This window comes from Quercus lobata, chromosome 5 (assembly GCF_001633185.2).
Source record: "Quercus lobata isolate SW786 chromosome 5, ValleyOak3.0 Primary Assembly, whole genome shotgun sequence".
NCBI classification, from domain to species: Eukaryota; Viridiplantae; Streptophyta; class Magnoliopsida; order Fagales; family Fagaceae; genus Quercus; species Quercus lobata.
Window position 1 is genome coordinate 18,206,518 of NC_044908.1, and position 21,178 is coordinate 18,227,695.

The 21,178-nt window shown below is 37.9% G+C and overlaps 1 protein-coding gene across 1 annotated transcript; it reads left to right on the top strand.

Annotated features, from left to right (window-relative positions):
- The first annotated feature begins 1,469 nt into the window (after positions 1–1,469).
- On the top strand, positions 1,470–16,370 carry LOC115990106 (receptor-like protein kinase At3g21340). The gene is made up of 9 exons (XM_031113968.1): positions 1,470–1,535; positions 3,066–3,192; positions 6,311–6,373; positions 6,470–6,659; positions 7,617–8,048; positions 11,365–11,438; positions 13,747–13,835; positions 14,179–14,229; positions 16,161–16,370. The coding sequence occupies exons 1-9, from the start codon at positions 1,470–1,472 to the stop codon at positions 16,368–16,370; spliced, it is 1,302 nt and encodes a 433-aa protein (XP_030969828.1).
- The last annotated feature ends 4,808 nt before the right edge of the window (positions 16,371–21,178 follow it).

Consider the following 21,178-nt stretch of genomic DNA (forward strand, 5'->3'; position numbering starts at 1 on the left):
AGATCTCCATATTTCTCACTAAATGTCTCCTAGTACCTATCCGAGTAAGTTTTCAGTGTCTTACCCTCATTCATCACCATAGACAATAGGGAATCTTGGTGATGAGGAACCTTGCTACATGTAAAAAATCGGGCCCTGAAAGCCCTGGTGATCTCCTGCAAAGAGCTAATTGAACCTTTAACCAGCCTATCAAACCACCTCAGCCCTAAGCTAGAGGGAAATACTTTGCACATTAAAGCCTCACTCCGTGAATGAATAGCCATCCTCTTATTTAAATGACTGACGTGTTTCACTGGATCAGTCCTCCCATTGTAAATGGTGAAAGTGGGTTGCGTAAATCGATGAGGAAGTTTAGCCCTATCAATCTTGTGTGTAAATGATGATTTTGAAATTTGACACAAAGCCTTACTCATTGCATCATTCTCCAGGCTCTTATGGGTCAAACTTTTATCCCTTTGCCTATGATACCGCTCCTCTTTATACGATTGTGAAGGTGCAAAGAAGGATTCACTAGGAGGGGTTCTTGACCTTAGTCTATAACTACCATCTTCACCTGAATATATTCTAGAGCTAACAGGGGATTGTTCTCGCTGTTTACAACGTAACTTCCTGCGTAGGTGATCAATTTTCAGCTTAAGGTTATGAGTTTCTTCCCCATGTGAGAGATGGCTTCCAGTTCTAGAATGGCACTTACTAGTATGACTTGTATGCACACTTGGAGGGTGATTAACCTCACAATCTCTCCTCCTTTCAAGATTAACAAATTGATCTTCACGTTGTGATCCTACTGATTCTTCTCTATGTGGTCCCGAACCCACCATGGCTAATCAAGATTATAAGTGCTTCTCTGTTCCCACAGACGACACCGATTGTAAGGACTAGATATGGATCCTCAGCCCACCAGCAATGGATAATGGCCCAACAAGCCCAAAACAATATATTTATTAGAGAGTGGATTTTACAGGGAAAAGACTCTATAAATCGAGTGTGGGCTTTAATTGATTGGATTCGTGCTAAGAAAGTAAGAAGACACAATTTAGTAGAAATAGTGCTCCTCGGACAAATCTAAGGATGAAGTGTTCTTGTATTGATTCAAGTTTACCTAAGTACAAAATGGTCTTTTTGTTTTCTCTTTCTCTTCTCTCATTCCATGCTTCACTTTTCACGGAGGCCTTTCTCTTATATAGTCCCTCCATATTCTATTGTAGCCTTCCACTTGTTGATGATGTAGGTGATCCCCTAGATACTTGTCCTATTAGAAACCTCCTGGAAGCTTTGTGAATAGCTGTGAACTAAGATATCACTGTTCAGGTGTCACTGCCACATAAATGCAGCCAGTTGGTTAGGTGCAAAGCATTTAATGTGATGGGAGTAGTCTTCTTCCCATACATTTCTTCCTTTGCTGTTGGTTATCTTCCTTGAAACTTATCCATAAAAGGAATGATTACCTTTTGTATAGCATTCCCGGGATGGCTGGGTTCCAACCTTCCACAATGCTTTCCCGAGGAAGCTCTGCTCCTCAGGAACTACCACTAGTTTGTTGTTATACTTTATTGTCCTCGGCTCGTCGATCCCAGAACTTAGTAAACTTTATGACCATCCTCGGGTTCCTAGGTGTCCTTAGGCACGGCCCACGGCCCAACTTATTTACTCGGTCTACTTACCCTCTCACACACACACACACACATATATAGGGTTAGGTTCAAGTTACACTTGGTATAACTCTAAGTAATGTTACACCACCCAATATTTTTTAATTGGATGTGAATTTTGACAAATCGACCATTGGATTACATTTATCTTTCTATATTCTCCATGTTTACATAATTTCAAAGTGATCAATAGTCGCGTCATCTATCAATTGTATAAATTCGAGTTTATGTAGTTTAAAATAATGCACAAGAGATAAGTTTATAGATCGAATAGTAAATAACATCCGATTGGTATGAAAATTGGCATGCATGATAAGTTTTTTTTACAATTTTTTTTTTCGAGGTGAGTTAATGAGGTACAAAAAACGAAGAGTCTCATGTAAATAAATTACCAAAACCCAATAAATAAATAAAAAAGAGTAAACTCATGTGTATATCCAAAAGAAATTAAAAATAAAATAAAAAAGAGAGTATAATTTGAATCTGTATACATGTGTAATTGTAATTTTTTTTAATTGTACCATGCATATGCATGACTTATACACTAGCAACCGAAGCTGCATGTCAGGTGCAGGCAGGGGCGGAGCCAGAGGGGGGCGAGGGGGGGCACCTGCCCCCTCTGACTCCTAAAACATCCTTGCATATGTAGTCTACTCTAGTTAGTCCCTGAGACATTGAGAAAAAAGGAAAAAGAAAAAAAAAGGACACCCACTTGAAAGTGACCCAGGAAAAAGAAAGAAGAAAAAGTTATTCTCAAAGGCCAAACCATGTAACCTTTTCACCATTTCACTATTCTCATAAGCAGTTTTTGTCTGTCTTGCACCTATTTCACTACTTTTTCTTTTTTATTTAGTATCTTTATTTTCACCATTTTCACTGTGATACATTTCACAGCATTTTATTATTAAGTGATGCTAGAGATATTACAAATTTTACTACTTATGTCTTACAAATTAGCATCTCACCAATCACAAAAAATAATTTCAAACATATATTCATTATATTGTTTAAGTAACACTACTCACATTTTTACCACATCAATTTGTAAAATTTGTTGTAGCTATGACTATGAATTGGTTATTTTTGTTTATTTATTTTAATACTATGAAATATATTCATATTTTCTTACCATTGTTTTGTTATTATTATTGATTAATATATTTTAGATTAATTTTACTTTTAATATTGTTTTTTTTTTTTTAATTTTGCCCCCTCTAGACTAAAATCCTAGCTCCGCCACTGAAAGTGGTACTATGACTTTCCTAAAATGGTCAATTAACAAATACCCTAAGGGTACCCATTAACCAGACCTTTTAAAATTTTAATCTTGTATTGAAACTATGATAGTATATATGAGACATGCATATAGAAGATTTTCATTAAGCTAAACTAGATTACTGTCCATAAATGCAGGCAGAAATCTTAGTGAGAGTTCATCATAGAAACTTGGTCTCTCTCATTGGGTATTGTGATGAGGGTAAAAACAAAGCACTCATCTATGAGTACATGGCTAATGGCAACCTACACCAATATTTATCAGGTATAACCATATAAACAATAATTTATTCCATGTGTTTCATTTATGGTTCAGCCCATTGTAATCAAAATGTGAATCGTATCGTTAATCGATTTTTTATTTTTCTATATTGTGTATCGTAAGATACACAAATACTTAATAAATTTATAGAAGTTTATAGATATACATATATAAATGGTATCTTCATTATAAATTTGGAATATATTCAACTAAATAAATCAAATTAGCATGTGATAAACATTACAAATGACTAAAAGTAATAATTTTTTTTTTTTTTTTTTTTAACATTCATCATTTTGCCTAATGAACTTCATCTAAGTCAATGTTATAATCATGCTCATCATTTTACAAATTTATTTCTTCATTGATTTTTTTCATCATCATCAACATTTACTCTCTCCTTGTTCTTTTATTTTATTTTATGTTTCTTAATTCTTCTTGACATTTTAGCTTCTTAGACTTATAACAATAATGACAAAAATAAAACATCATATCTTGTTAGTTAATACCTTATTCATAGTATAGAAAAGAAAATTGTAAATATGAAAGTGAAGTGTAAGTGTGTAACCCAAATTTTATAGGATAAAGAGGAGGAAAAAAAAAATCCTTATGGACATGTTACTTTATCAGGCTAAATTAAGTAACCTAATAATTGTGTTAAAAACAAGTCTAACAACTTGTTGAATTCAAATAAAAGCACAAATTTTAACAAAAGAACTCATTTAAAAGCATATGTTTGTGTATCATGAGCACTTTTGATGTGCCCTTACAGCATGAAACTTTTTGTACACGATATGATACGTGTATCATACGGTACTGACAAATATGGTTTTGCCTTTGTTAACTTATTAAATTAAATAAAAGCATGATTATCCTAGGACAAGATTTTGATACAGTACCATAACTGCAGTCTGTTGGTATAGTGTTCACCGAGAAAGTAAATTTAGCCAATTCATGTACTCGGTGTGCACATTGTAGAAAGTAAATTTAGCCAATTCATGTACTCAGTGTGCACATTGTTTGCTCTTAACATGAAACACAACGACTGCCACCTATAAAAATGTAACCAAGTATTGCCTTTGGTGGGCAAGAGCCTTGTGGGCACCACTAGATTCTTCCATGATGAAGAATTTGTTTTCGAATGCCTCCTGTTATAAGTAATAAAAAGCCCAAAACCAAACAAAATGGTTTGATTTACCTTGAAAATCCAAGAATGGGGAGATGTTTCCATGATACACTGATTTGAGAGACTAGATAAGAGATAAAAGGAGGAAAGGGAGGGAGGTGAGATGAACAAAAGAATAAAAAAGAGGAAAGGGTGGGAGGAATAAACTAGGCAATTTAAGCCTTGGGTAAACATTTTTTGGGGGGAAATTATACTTTACTCCCCTAAATTGTACCCCTTTTTACACTTACTCCTTCAATTATAAGAATGCACAATTAACCCCTCTTTACTATTACTTGTGTAACACTTTCTCCCCTAAACTATAAAAATGCACACTTACCCCCCTTAAACTATTACTCGTATAATACTTTGCACCCCTTCTCATGGGTAATTTTTTATGGAACTGTGTCTTCTTATAATTTAGGAGAGTAGGTGTAAAAAAAATGTATAGTTTAGGGGGGGTAAATGTAAAAAAATGTATAGTTTAAGGGGATAAGTGTTCATTCGGATGGTTTTTTGGTGTAAGTGTAAAAAGAGGTTTAGTTTAGGGTGTAGGAGGTAAAGTATAATTGCTCCCCTTTTCTTGTCTATTCAAAATAAAGATAAAGATATATGTTTGTTGTGTTAGATATTTATATATCCAAGTAATGGCAGAACAAGAGTTTTGATTCAGGGGAGGATAATATTAGAATAATACTTTTTTTTTGCAAAATATTTTCCTAGAGTCCACTTCATATTTAAAACGTTTGTAATGTTTGGACATTATTTCCAACTATTTTCTAATAGTTAAAAAACTTTATTTGTGACTTTTCGTAATCTATATATTATAATTTAAACTCTCATTATTCCCTATAATGAAAAAAAAATTCAAAAATATTAGAAATCCTATTGTTATATATTCTCCAAAATCACTATTTGTAGAATCCAATATGCTTTGTTTTATCTCACACAAATTTGTAGTAAGCCTATAGCAAGTCAGGGTAATAATTGTTTAAGGAAAGTGATTTTATCGTGCCTCCAAATTGTTGCATTTTGTCTCAAATTCTTAGACATTTGATTAATTTAGGTTTTCTTAGTATGGAAAAAAAATTTCCTTATCTATCAAGAAAAGTATTCATTATCTACCAAGAAAGGTATCCCTTTATCTAGCAAGGAAGAAGTATTGTCGTTTTATAAATAAACAATAGCACAAAGTGTTTGGTGCCTTTTACCCAAAGGTCCTCTCACATAAGGAAAGACTTTAAATTAATTCGATAGTGCCCTAAAAAGATTTAATTATATGAGTAAATGGCTATTTTATTGTTTTGGGGGGGGGGGGGGGGTGATTGTTTTTATATAGTCTTGGTATTTTGAGCTTCTACTATTACGCCAAATTGGTATCAGAGGCTAGTTGGTCTCACCAAGTAGAATGTGGAGGGCTTCCATATTAGCTCCACCCATACATGGTTTAGTAAAAGGGTTTTACTAGGTGCATGTTGGAAATTCCAATGGTTGTGCAAGGAAGACTCGTGTGTTCACTCCTATGGTTGAGTAAAGGGCACTCTATTGGTGAGTGTAATGCATGATAATTGGATTGTTAAGGAAATTGCTTATGCTTAAGGGGGAGACTAATTGAAGTGCCACAATTGGCTCGGTAGTAGGTTCACACATGAAGAGGAAGATTTGTTGGAATATTTACATGTGGTAGTAGGCTCACACATTGAATTAGTAGAGTTACATATTAGATACTAATAAAAAGAATGACTGGTTAATGTTATATAAATTTGACTCAAAACCCATAGGCGTAACCTTTGGGTTGCTTGGTCATTATTTCTTCCATTCCATTGTTACCCCTTTATTTCCAACATGTTGAGCATGTCACAAGTATTATTTATTTTCTGGTCTAACTACAAAGTGAAGGTTGACTTCCATAAAAACTCCAACTAAAATAGAGAAATTAAAAAATTTTGGCTGCAGTTACCAATATGAATGTCCTGAACTGGAATCAGAGAATTCAAATTGCGGTGGATACAGCACAAGGTTTGGAAACATATTAATCACATGATTATTCCACTCCAATATCTATTTCTTTGTTTACATGACTAAATTACAAATGGCTTACTGGTGGAGTTGTAGGGTTGGAGTATCTACATAATGGTTGCAAGCCAACTATCGTTCACAGAGATTTAAAGACTACCAATATCTTATTAAATGAAAATATGGAAGGAAAGATAGCTGATTTTGGGTTGTCAAGGACTTTCGCAGCAGAAAGTGATTCTCATGTGTCAACTCGTCCTGCTGGAACACTTGGATACCTTGATCCTGAGTAAGTGTACATAATTTCAAATAGAATTATTTACCCTACCATGTTAAAATTTTGCACTACATAAATATCTCCATTTTGCACAAAAGAGAAAAAAATTTATATTGGGTACCCTTAAAATCTTATTTGAAGAGGAAATGTTAGTGATATTATGTGATTTTTACAAAAATTTCTTTATTTTATAATTCCAACTCACACCTCACTTTTTTCACTAGTTGGAGTTTTTTAAAGGCTGTCATTCCACTACATCAAAAATAAATCTATTACATCTAATTCTAACTTAATGAAATTGGTATAGTGGTATTAAAATGAAGAAATAGAGGGTTTAATACATTACTACACTAGAAAATTTTTTTGCAATAATTTAAAATGAAGAAATCATTACAATAATTTGATACCAATTATTTTTGCAATTTATTGCAATGAAAAATATTAAGATATCGTTGCAATAATCTAATATCAATTATTTTACAATCTATTACGATGACAAATATGAAATACTTATCTATTACAGCAAAAAATATCGTTGCAATAATTTGAATTGATTTATTTTTTTCGATTATTTGCAATTTATTGCAATGAAATTTATGAAGTAATAACCTATTATTACAAGATATTAGAAAAAATAAATTATTTATTGCAAGAATATATATATATATATATATATATTATTTATCAAAATTGTCATTAAAATATTTGGAGTTTATGCTACGAAACTTTTTGTTGCACAAATCTATTACTTCAAATTTTATTACAACAACTTATATCAACTATTGCAGTGAGACAAATGTTATTGCAATGGATTTTTTCGTTATAATAAGCATTTTTCTTGCAGTAATCATATAATTATATAATGTAGCTAACTAGTAGACTGGAAAAAAAAAAAAAAAAAAAAAAAGTATCCATAGTTTTGGGATTGTTAAACAAATCTAATAACATGTGTTTTACTTTTACATACAGGTTTCAAGCATCTGGAAACTTTAACAAGAAAAGTGATGTTTATAGCTATGGTATTGTCCTCTTTGAGCTAATAACAGGCCGCCCAGCAATAATAAAAGGACCTGAAGAAAACACTCACATACTTGACTGGGTTTATCCTATAATTGAAAGTGGGGATATTCAAAACATTATTGATGCAAGGTTACATGGAGAATTCCACAAAAATTCTGCCTGGAAAGCTGTGGAGATAGCCATGTCCTGTGTACCACCCGTGGCAATCCAAAGGCCGGACATGAGTCAAGTATTGGTAGAAATAAAGGAATGTTTGACTCTGGAGATGGCTCATGAAAGAGTCCAAAATAAGACAACTTCAAACAGTCAACTCGTAGCGGCCTCTTTAGAGCTTGAATCAGATATTGCTGCCCATGCAATGTGTTCTTGGCCAAATATCTAGTATTCATTACATTAGTTTTAAAAAAATTTCTTAATACTTATTTCATGTTTGGATCACTTTTTCAATTAGGTACGAGTGGGACGTACTTCTATAGCTTTTAATACACAATTTTTATTGTGAATGAATTTATTTTTGATTATGGATTGATGGGTGAGTACCATCTACCATGAAATATGTATGCAAAATGCATTAGAGTGATTATTACTTAGGCTCTATTTGTTCCAATTTTGAAATTTTGGATTTAGACCCAAACTGATTAAGCAGCGATTAAATAATGTAACAAAAAATGGATAATCCAAACATTGTTTTCAATTTTCAAATCTAAAAATAACAATAATAAAAGCTATAAATTCAACTTAGAGATTTGGGTGACGAAGTGAAAATTGAAAAATCGATGAAGCGCCTTTTGAAATTTAAAACAACTATAGATGATCCAAATTCGTTAAAAATCCACTAGAGAAGAAACAATTATAATCAATTATACATACAAAACATTTCCCGTCATAGACTCTATGTAACCTCAACAAATGCCCCACTTGTCTTACCAACGCAGTGACCTTAGAACAATCGAATTCGTGTACATGAACTTCCTCCATGAACAAACCTCATTCCAACAATCCCAGAACTTTGATACACACTGTAGACATCAAAATTTTATGATGTATTTACAGCCATTTGATTAATCGTGATCAAATACTTATGGTCAAATTGGTTTGCATTTAATGACGTGTCAACAAGGACAATCAGCAAATAAAATCAAGTCACATGTCAAGTTTTTGAGTTACTATGACTTACATATAAATGACATGTGTCTAAGCCACGTGGCAACATTAAATAAAGAAAGTCATGTGGCAACGTCAGAAGAAAAGACTCACATAGAAAGTTCTTATTAAATGAAAGAAGAAATTAAATTCAAATCTAAATTTTTAATTAACTCTCAATAAATGTTTAGAGAATATTTCAAATCAAATGCTATTGAGTTGCCTATAAATAAAGGTTTTTTGATGGTCCGTTTGGATTGAGGAGGAAGAAAGGAGAGTAGAGTAGAGTAGAGTAGAGTAGAGTAAATTTAGCCCAAAATTAGCCTATTTTCAACCAATTCTACTCTACTCTCCTCTACTCCTCTCCTTCTCCCCTCCATCCAAACTACTCTATGCCATATTTTAATCACAACTCAGCAATAATTAAAAGCAAAGAGTAATAGATAGAGAGAAGCAAACACAAAATAACACCGGCACGTGTTATCGAAGAGGAAACTAAAGAATTCGGCGAAAAACCTCTTCGCCACCCTCTAAGCGGTAAAATGATCCACTAGAAAATTAGTTAGGATACATGAATAACAATAGACCCTCCAAGCCTAATCTACCCAATGCATCTTAGCCCTCCAAGCTTCTTGCTCCAATAGGGTCAAGCCTAACCTTATCTTCTTTTGCTTACCGGATCCTACAATAAGTCCATTGCATCAACTAAAATGAATTGATTCTCTCTTGAACTGCTTCCCAAACACCAATAGCCTTCTCACTGTTCTGAATGTGGTGAGGTAAGAATTTGGCTTAAGATCCTCTCAAGGGTATGACAATGGAGAGGGTGAGAGTAGAAGGATTTGGAGAATCAAATGTATAAGATTGTGGATGAACCAATTTTGTTGTTCTCTAGGGTTTTTCTCTCAAAATTCTCTTTGGAAGCTCTCTACATTTCGTGGGTATAAGGGTATTTATAGTAGGGTATGAGAAGGAATGTGAAAAGTCATTTTCCTGCAAAACAGGGTGCACTAGCGAGTAACTCGTGAATGGGATGAGTTGCGAGTTCTAGTCACCAGATAATAGAATGCCTAGACTGTACTTTTTGTCCTGTAGTGATCCAACTGTCTTAATCCTTCAACTTCCAGCATGCTTCACACGTGTGCTAGATTCTGGCGTGTCACCACTCGCGAGTCAGTTGCGAGGTCCAGTCGCAAGAAGCCTTTTGATGCACACACTTGATCAATTCTTCACACTCTCTCATACACAACCCTTACATTATTCCCACCTAAATACAGGGTTTCTAAATGCTGAATTACAAGCAAATTTGGCATAGAATAAAACCAACACATGGTTGAATAAGTTCAACCTTACAGAGATCAAGCCAACGGCCCTCAACTTCAAATCAAAGCTCAAATACATCCAATCACACATCCAACTTAGAGACATCAAAGTACGATTCAAGATTAAGCTTCATAGCCTTTCGGGTCGTAAAGTTCTTTGGAGATCGAATTAGAGGAGTTTTATTGTATTCTTTCATTGTAAAGAGTCATACAGAGAATTGTACTTACATATATACAAATCAATATAAATTGATAATTTGTTACACTATTTCGTGATCGTGTGATTTATCTTTAACGAATTTTGTGTGTACACACACCAAATAACTCTCTAAAGGTTTTCTATCCTTGGACTTTGTAACAAAGGTTTAGAGTTTGAGTGGTTTGGATGAATACTTACATTTTTTAATATCATAGTTAAAGATCAAGGCATGAAATTCTCAACGAGGAATTCAAAAAGATATCTCACAAGGAGAAAAACTGAAAGGGGTGGAATTGAGAGATCTTTTTGGCTTAAGGAAATTTTGGCTCTTAGATCTACTCTTGTATGGCGGCCTCTTACCATCGCTCTGTAGCAAGGATTTGTATATATAGAGAAAAGTATGTCAAATAGCTAGTATTGCAAGTTGGTTTACTATTTATCTGATTTCAGTTGAGCAAATTAAGTTTTAATCGATTGAAATTTCGGAGACTACAAAGTTATGCCAACATCAAATTGACACATTTCACTCATTTCAATTAATTCCAAATTGGGTTAAATTTCTCTTTATTTTGAAAGCGCAAATATCTATTTTTCAACAAAACAAGTTCATTTAGAAATTCAATATGGTCTAGAACATATAAAAAAAAATGATTATCAACTCATTATCTTTGAGTTAGCTCATAACCTTAGCCGCTTTGAGTAGCTTTTGACCCAAACCCGGCTCTAACATAATTTTTTTTAATATAGCCCAATTTTGACATATTTTGGTACTAGGATTTTCCTATAAAACCATAACACAACCAAGGCCTTTTCAAACAAATTAACCCCTAGTTTTAATGTATCACCTCATTAAGCTATTTTTTGAATTGAAGCTAATTATTACTGGTTCCACTAGAATAATAATGTGATGATGAATGTCTGATAAATTTTCTATGGAATTCTTCTAAAAAGAAATAGCTAATTTCTTATTGAACACATTTTTTTATTATTATAAAATATACTCCTTGAGCACTTTCTTTGGTTCATTTTGCAGTTTTCGCTATAAAGATGCACCAATTGCAAAGCCCTGTACAACTGATGAGTTTGCGGGCTGGGCATTCTATACTGGTACGTGGGCATTGATGATATGCTAAAATGTTAGTGAGTTGTAGGCTCCAAATCACTCCAATGGGTACCTATAGAATAAGAATAATAGGACCAAACAGGTGGCACCGATGTGGTACCGGCCAAAAACCTTCCAAAGGTTAACTCAGTAAATGAGAAACTTCTAAGAACTCTATAGTGAGAGAGCTAGGGATTTTCTGCGTACCTTAGAAAAGAAAGGGTTTGGTGCTTATATAGTGGTGAGAAGTGAGCAAAGATCCCTTGAGAGTAGGGATTTTTCCTTATGGAGAAGATCTGGTATTAGGGTTTCTAAGATTATAGGGTGTCTTTCTATATGAGGGAGATATGAATCAATAGTGGGTTTATTTTGCGTGACATGTAAGATGTTTCCTTATATGAACATTTGTGTGGGCCAAGCAAAGCCACGCTGGACCCGTCAGCTTTTTGTTTGGCCCACTGGCTACTCACCCTGTCGGGTTTTTGGTGTGGCTTTGTCGCCTTTTATTCCATCGATGTTGTTTTTATCCTCCATTTGCTTTTGTGAAACTAACGGATCCATAGACGTCGTTAGTTTCATTCCATGGCTTACTCAGGAGTATTGAATCCTTAGTCAAAATACCCTTATCAGCTGCCCCCTACTCCATGGGTCCGTTGATTTTAACTGAAGGGCTGTGGAGTAACATGGATATTTATGATCATTAATTAGGGCTTTGTTGAAGAAGGTGTCAATAAATGGCTTAAGCAGCCTCGAGTTTAAATGCCACGTGACACGTGGCATGGGCAAGTTGGCGTTGCTTCGTATGCCATGCTCCCTTTCTCTATAAATAGTTCTCCCCTGCTCTAATTTTCTTTACTTTACTTCTTTTTTAGAGCTTTTTTGAGACCAGAGTTGTCACACTCTTGTTTGCATCATCTGTCGCTTGTGACCCCATTGCTTCTGAGGAATATGTCATCCCGATCCACCATTCGTTTCTTCTCGTAAGTTTCTTTTTTTGTCATTTTTATCTTTTACTTTTTGGGGTAGCCGTCATTTGTTTTTAGAGACTCGTCGAATAGGCTCTTAGAAAACCTTTGTCGCTTGTAGGTGAATAGATATCAGATAGAGAAGCGATAAGTGAACTGTCGTTGTCAATTTGTGAAGGTGCGGGCTACGACGAGGTTTATCCATCAGGGCGTGAGCCAGAGAAAGATGTCCCTTAGTCCCCAGAAAGGGAACCATCTGCCTATTCCCCAACTGAGGAAGAGAAGGAGGACAAGGAAGATGAGGAAGGGGAGTAGGATGAGGAAAATGATGAGGAAGGAGAAAACAAATATAATGAGGGAGATGAGGAAGACAAGGGAGAGAGGGTTGACGAGGGAGATCAGCCTAAGGTAGTTGAGGCAGTATGCCAAGTGGACGGGGGTTCCCGACCTTTTATTCTCCCTCTAATATGGACGGTTAACAATTTTAACCCAACGATGTCTGACAAAGTTTTCAACACCCTTCTAGACGATTACCAAATCCCTGAGAACATCCCCATCTGTCTGCCAAGGAAGTTTGAAAAGTGCTACTTCGAGAGGACTACAAACGTCAGCATGTACGATACCATATTTATTGCAAGGCTGAAGTTGCCATTGACAGAGCTACACCATTAGCTCGCCAACTACTTAGGCTTGTCTGTCAGTCAAATCGCTCCCATTGCGTGGAGAATATTCATTGGTGCGGAGCTGATATGGGGTTAACTTAATGGTGGCAACCGTCGTTTATCCCTCAACGAGTTCTTTTATTGTTATAAGTCTCAGGAAATCTCCTTGTCGAAGGGGATTTACCATTTCTTGGTGAGGAAGATGTCATTTAGGTTGGTGTCAGATATGCCTGACTCCAATAGAAACTGGAAGAATCATTATTTCTTCGTCCAAGTGACGGATTGGGTTTGTAGGCCCGAGGAATGGGATAGTATGCCTAATGGTTTTGATAACACTTGGGGGATTGTAAAGGAGTCAGGTGGGTCGTCGGTGTCTATTTTTGCTTTAGCTCTCTGTCTTGATGAAGCTCCTAACATATTTCTTTATTGTCTTCAACTTAAATCTGTCCGCAGATTAGCGACGAGCAAGAGAGCTTCCTTTGGTGAGTTTGGGCCATACCCTTTAAGCAAAGGAAGTGGAAGGATCTGGTTACCCTTGACACACTTCATGCATTCTGTGGTGGCCTTGAACCAACGCTTTTGGCTTAATGGTTGCACGCTTTTTCCCGTTGACGTAAGTTATAGCTTTGGTACTGTATTTGGTCCATCTGCCCTCTTTTCTCATGCTCTTCATTGCCCTTTTGCAGAGATGGATGCAAGCAAACAGAGGGCAATGGAGAGGAAGTCGGTGGCTACCTGCAAGCAGCTGATTGGGTCTTTACTGTCGGCCTCCAAGGTGGGAGCTAAAGTGGTCCTTAACAGAAAGAGCGACACCAAGGATAAGTAGTGGAAGTCTTCTTTGCCCCTTCCCCCTCCTCGTCATAGAGTAGGGAAGGGCCTGATGATGAGAAAGGGTCTCGTTGCCCCTGATCCTGTCTAGAGGCTGGTTACACACAAAGACTATACTGTCAAGATGGTCAATTCGATCATTAAGGAGACAGATCTAAATCCTTGTGGCTAGCACTCCTCGGAAGATTTGGGGGTGTCTGATCTCTATAACTTGTTCAGAGTACGTTTCCATCACTTATGGTACTTTGTAATTTTTACATTCTTGTTCTAATCGTTATTCCTTATTCCAGGCGTTGGTGCATATAAAGGCCTTGCAGGATAGGTGTGTTGCCAACGAAGGGGTGATCTGACGGTTCTGCAAGCATCAAGAGATCGAGAACAAGGAGAGGGAGCAGTACAAGGAGGTTGTCCATACCCTTAACAAGAAGCTAACGGCCATGCTGACTAAGCTGAAGGAGGAGTCCTGTCTTAAGGAGGAGGTAGAGAAGGCGAAGACCAATCTGACGATGGAACTGGCTGTTCTCCATGAGTAGATGGACAAGGCCAAGGCTGACACTGTGGCGGAGTTCCGTGTCTCTTAGCCCTTCTTTGATGCATGCGACATTTACTATGGTGACAGGTTCGACGATTGCTTGAAGCAGGTGGGAGCTGCTTACCTCGATCTGGACTTGTCCTAGATTATAATAGACAACATCATCCCGCCGACACCCGGAGGAGATGACACCATCAGTGAAGAGACCAGTGACTCCATCCACACTATTGAGCAGGGGGCGAAGGATGCCAACACTAAGACTATCATTCAATTTGCTCCAGACGGTTTGGAGACTCCAGCTGCCCAACTGGCCGTTGATCCATCTACCGCGGATGGCCCATCTCCTGTGGATCCGACCGCTTCTCAAGCTCCCTCATCTTGAATCCTTTTCTCTAGGAGTTATACTTAATTTTCTTTTATTTTATGAGTTCTTTTTGTAAGAAAATGCTATTTGCCCCTTTCGTCAGGCTTTTTGTAAAGACATCTATCTTTATATTGTGTAAAAACATTTCCCCTTCTGGGTGTTTGTCTACTACTTTATGCTTTCTTATTTCTACCATTACAATTGCATATGCCCCTATCTACATTCTATTTTATCCATCCGTTTCACAACAATTTTTTTCTTTAATCAACGATTTTCCTTAGACTAGATACTCGTTGGTATCATTGGTCGTATGTTTATCCCCTAGGTAGGACTTATCAGAATTTTTGAGAACAAATACTCGTCAGTAGCCTAGGTCATTCGCCCACCCTTTAGGTTGGACTTAGTTCAATTTTTGAGACCAGGTACCCGTCGGTATCTTTGGTCATCCGTCCACCCTGTAGCTAGGACTTAGTTCAATTTTTGAGGCTAGGTACCCGTTGGTATCCTTGGTCATCCGTCCACCCCATAGGTAGGACTTAGTAGAATTCTTGAGACCAGGTACCCATTGGTATCCTTAGTCATCCGTCCACCCATAGTTAGGACTTAGTAAAATTCTTGAGACTAAGTACCTATTAATATCCTTAGTCCTTCGTCCACCCCGTAGGTAAGACTTAGTAGAATTTAGATGTTTCATTGAAAGGTAAAAAGTAGAACAACATTTCTGATAATTTGTCCAAGTCTTATTAATAATGAAAAGCTAAAAAGAAACTTAACATCTTTCAATCTTTCTCGATACTTAATTCATAAAAACAAAAGAAAGCGATAAAATAAGCTGCATTTGTCTGCTGCTAGTAGTACTTCCTTAAGTGCTCGATGTTCCACTGGTGATGAAGCCTTTGTCCGTCGAGGGTTTCCAGGTAGTAGGTCCCCCTTCTATAGCAATCGACAATCTTGTAGGGCTTTTCCCAATTGAGGCCTAGCTTACCCTATGAAGGATCTCTAGTAGTCATTGTTACCTTCCTTAGGACCAAGTCCCCAACCTGAAAATGACGAGGCCTGACCTTGGTGTTGTAGTGTTTTGCCATCAGATCCTGATAATAAGCCATCCTCTATTTTGCCACTACTTTGACTTCGTCAAGAAGATCTAACTATAGACGCATCCCTTATTCATTCTTTTCTTCATCATGGTAGGATACTCGATAGTTGGTCAGTCCAACTTCCACTGGGATGATGACTTCGCTCCCATATGCGAGGCGAAATGGTGTCTCCCTTGTAGGTGTGCGAGTTGTCATCCTATATGCCCACAGGACGCCGGGTAGCTCATTCAGTCATATACTCTTTGCCCCCTCAAGTTGAGTCTTAATCATCTTGAGCAGGGATCGGTTTGTGACTTCAACTTGTCCGTTGGCCTGGGGGTGAGCAAGAGAGGAGTAGTGGTTCATGATTCCCAATTGTTGGTAAAAGTCCCTGAACGCATCGTTGTCGAATTGCTTTCCATTGTTAGAGACAAAGACCTGAGGGATTCCAAAGCGGCAAATAATGCTTTTCCATATGAAGTTTCGGACATTCCAATCCCTATTGGGTGAACGGCTAGGGGGCGCTCATTGGTGTAAGCTCCTTCGACGGCTGTCGAATGATGCTACTGAAGTATTGGCATTTGTCACATGCCTTCATGTAGGACTGGGCGTCCTTTTGCATAGTGGGCCAGTAGTATCCGGTCCGTATCAGCTTGTGAACCAGTGAATGTGCCCCTGAATGGTTCCCGCATACTCCTTCGTGTATCTCTCTCATGACATAGTCTGCTTCGTTGGGGGATAGGAACCTCAGATACGGACGGGAGAAACCCCTTTTTTAAAGGACATCCCCAATCATTACGAAATGTGATGACTGTACCTTCAGTCTACAGGAAGCGTTGCGGTCTTCTAGCAATGTCCCTTTATTGAGATAGGGTACGATTGGCATCATCCAATCGGTTCTTGTGGGGATGACTTGTACTTCTAGTTTGTCAATGGCAAGGGCATATTGAATAAAGGATAGTACCTGATTAGTGGCATTCGTATATTCTGCGGAAGCAGCTTTGGCCAGGTGGTCTACCCGCTCGTTCTCTTCCCTTGGGATCTACATAAACTTAGTTGAGAACCCTTTGCTCATCTTGCTTTTAACCACACTCAAGTAGTCTTTCATCCGTTCCCCTTTTGCCTTGTAGTCACCGTTGATGTGCGTGACTATAACTTGTGAATCGCAGTGTATGACTGCTGACATGGCCCCTGCTACTTTAACCAAGTCGAGGCCTAAGAGAACTACTTCATATTCTGCTTCATTGTTGGTTGTTGAGATTTGGAGATGTCTTGCACACTCTAGTGTGTCTCTTTTAGGAAATTATAACAGGACCCTAGCTCCTTCAGCTTGTTGATTAGTCGATCCGTCCGTCCATATCATCCACACCATCAGCACCACCTCCTCGTCCTCTTTTGTTGTAAACTTGGCAATGAAATCAGCCAAAGCCTGTGCCTTGATCGTAGTTCTAGGCCAATATTGGATGTTGAACTCGTCAAGTTCTATTGCCTATAGAACTAGTCGTCCTACTGCTTTCGAGTTGTCCATTGCCTTCCTTAGTGGCGTGTCTGTTTGGATCACTATGGTGTGTACTTAGAAGTATGGCCTGAGTTTTTAGGCAATTGTGATCAGTGCGAAGGCTAGGTTTTCTATTGGGGGATATCTTCCTTCAGCTCCCCAGAATGCTCAGTTGGTGTAGTAAATGGGTAACTACACCCGGTCTTCCTCCTATATGAGAGCGGAGCTGACAGCTATTAGGGATATGGCTAAGTAGAGGGAGAGCTCTTCACTTAACTTGGATGGGCTGAGCAAAAGTGGGGATGTAAGGTATGTCTTTAGTTCCTCAAAAGCCCTCTAGCACTTGTCGGTCCACTCAAAAGCCTTCCTTAGCTCTTTGAAGAAGGGTACACTTATCCGTCGCCCTAGAGACGAACTTGTTAAGGGTTGCAACCTTACCGTTCAAGCTTTGCACTTCCTTCATGCTCTTTAGTGGAGCCATCTCTATTACTGCTTGAACTTTGTTGGGATTAGCTCCCACACCACATTGTGACACCATAAAACCCAAGAATATCCTTAACGCCACACCGAACACACACTTGTTGGGGTTAAGCTTCATGTCGTAGAGGCAAAGAGTATAGAATGTTTCCCGAAGGTCATCTAAGTGGTTAACCTCCTTTGCACTTTTCACGAGCATGTCATCTACGTATACTTCCACGTTTCACCCTATCTCACGTTTTCAGCCCAAACGGCATGACTTTGTTGTAGAAAAGTCCTTGGTTCGTGACAAATGAGGTCTTCTCTTGGTCTACTTATCCAATTTGATTTGATTGTACCCAAAGAAGGTATCCATGAAATTTAGAAGTTGGTGACCTGTTGTTAAGTCCACGAGGAGGTCGATTTGTGGGAGTGGGTAGCTATCCTTGGGGCAGCTCTGTTCAGTTCGGTGAAATCTACACACATTCTCCACTTGCCATTTGCTTTTTTGACCATTATCTCATTGGCCAACCATTCGGGGTAATAGACTTCCCGAATGAAATTTGCCTACAACAGCTTGCGTACTTCTTCGGCTATGGCCCTATCCCTTTCTTGTGCAAAGACCCTTTTCTTCTGTTGGACTAGGGGAAAGGACAAGCATACGTTAAGCTTGTGGACCGTGGTACTCAAACTGATCCTTGGCATGTCTTCGTGGCTCTAAGAGAAGACGTCCCAATCGTTTTTCAGGAAGAGAGCAAGCTCTTTGTGAATTGAAAGGTTGACCTACGTGCCGATACGAGTGACTCGGCCCGGGATGTTGTTGTCCAAGGAGATTTCATCTAAGTCTTCTATTGGCTCTACTGAAACCCTTATTTCCTCAATGTTCAGAGCTTGTAAGTGATCATCCATCTTTAACATGGTGATGTAGCACTCGCGGGCGGCCATCTGGTCCTCTCGCACTTCTCCTATCCCATACTCCGTTAGGAACTTTACTAGTAGGTAGTCTGTAGATGTGACCGCCCTCTAGGCATTAAGCATAGGTCGGCCTATGATGGCGTTGTAGGCAGAGGAACAGTTAACCACCAGAAAATTGACTTCTCTAGCAAGCTGCTGAGGATACACCCTAATGATTACTAGTAGGGTGATAGCTCCCACGAGGAAGACCTTGGTGCCATCGAATCCGACTAACAGTGTGTTCGTGGGTAGGAGAAATTCTTCGTCGATCCTCATATGCTGGAAGGCAGGATAGTAGAGGATATCTGCTGAGCTTCTGTTACCTATTAATACCCGTCGGGTATTGAAATCTGCAATAGACAAGCTAATTACCAAAGTGTTGTCATGAGGGTGGTGTAGTCGTCTAGCATCTTCTTTTGTAAAGCTGATGGTAGGGTTATCAACCCTAGCTGCTTTAGGAGGTTGTACGAAAATCTGGATACTCTGCACCATACAAAAGTATGTCTTCCTTGCCTTTTTAGATGATCCTGCCATAATATTTCCTCCTATGATTACCCTTATCTCCTTGAGTGGGGCTCTTGGCCTTTCCTCTACCTGCCAATCAGGCTCGAGGTCTCGCGACGAGTTCTCCCCATCCCTAACTAACCGCTACAACTTCCCTTACTTGATGAAGGCCTTGATTTGCTATTTGTGGTCGTAGCACTTGGAAGTATCGTGCACATGGTCCTGATGGAAGCGGCAATACTTGTTCCTGGACCTCTTGTTCAGGTCACCCTTCAGTTTGTCTAGCCAAGTCAATGCCGCTGTTGATACCATATTTTGTCCGACCTTGATTTGTGTGCTAGACACTGAAAAATCCAAAAATATCATTTTCTCTCCATGGGGTCACGAGAACATATATAATGGCATGACGCAACCCGTTCGAACAACGGAGCGCTCAAAGTTCCTTTTCAGTCAAAATGTCCAAAATGCCCCTGCTCAACCCTAGGTTGACCAAAGGTCAAAATCCTCACAAAACAATATTTTTCATGGTTTATATCAAACTCAAGCTCTTTTGATATTTTTAGCAACTTTGAGACCAATGCCACTGCGAAGATAATCAAATTCTCATTCCAACGACTATTCATGAGTCGAAATCGGAGTTAAAACAGTTGAGATATTGAGAAAACCGTGAAAAGCACGTTAGCATGCTTCCCGAGGTCATAACTTTTTATCCAACTATTGGAATTTTAATTTCTTTAGTTTTATTAAAACTAGACATCTAGAGCTTTCCAAGAACACCAAGATTGCCTCAATCTGAGTCCAGGAAGACCTCTAAATGCGCGTCCGAAGTAAACACTGAAAAAGTGCATGAGGACAAAATTGCTGACATCAGTCGAGCCTTGAAAAGTGTGCCAGGGCCTATAAAAGGCTCTTGGTAGCTCAGATTGAAGGGGGGGCATTTTGGGATCTATTTGGGCATATTTCTAGGCATTTTTTCTCTATTTTCTCACCATATTTCTCTCCCAAAAAATACAAAATACATCAAAGTTTCTTGATTCTTTTCTCTTCTCCAAAAATACAAGGTAATGTTCATACCCTCTATCTTCCTGTTCTTGGTTCTATACCTTAGATTTGAGGTATAGAGTTATGGATGTAGCTTTTTGGCTACAATCCATACCCCTTTTCCTATAAAGCTTCATCAAGCTTTTTATCATTTCTTTTTGCTTTATTAACATGATTTATTGATTTCTTTAGCATGTTTCTTGCATTATTTGTGCTTCTAGCTTAAATCTCCTTACTTTTTATGCCTTATGTCATGTTTTATGATTTGGATCTACCTTTTCCATGTGGTGCTTGTGTCTAGATCTACAAGTTTCCATGCTTTCTATGTTTATGGCTTGATTTACATGTTCTATGTTAGTCTATATGCCTATCTCCATGCTTGTGCCTAGATTTATGGGTCCCTATGCTTGCTTTTATGCTTTATGCCATGCTCACATGTCTAGACCCATGTGTTTATTCCTATGTTTATGTGTCTATATGCTTAGATCATTGTCTTCACATGTTTATGTGTTTGGATTCTTTTTTCACATGCTTAGATCTACATCCTTACATGCTTATATGTTTAGATCTACATATTTTCATGCCATATGCCGTGTTTTCATGCTTAGATCTATCTTTTCCTTGTATTGTTGGTTAGATCTACATGCTTACATGCTTGATATCACATTTTTGGCCGTGCCTTGCTTAGATCTACATGTTTACATGCATGTTTCTATGCCTATATGTCTAGATCTATGTTTTCATATGCTTGCGTGCTTCTTGCCATGTTTATGTGTTTAGGCCTAGGCTTTGTTTGTCATTCCATGTGCTATTGTACCCCTTTTGTTCCTTTTATCGCATTTTCTTGTGTTTTGGCCTAATGGTT

Coding starts and splice junctions, on each gene's coding strand:
- LOC115990106 (XM_031113968.1), top strand. CDS start 1,470: ATGGCTGGGTTCCAACCTTCCACAATGCTTTCCCGAGGAAGCTCTGCT. Junction 1,536..3,065: donor CTCCTCAGGAACTACCACTA/GTTTGTTGTTAT, acceptor CCATAAATGCAG/GCAGAAATCTTAGTGAGAGT. Junction 3,193..6,310: donor CCTACACCAATATTTATCAG/GTATAACCATAT, acceptor TTTTGGCTGCAG/TTACCAATATGAATGTCCTG.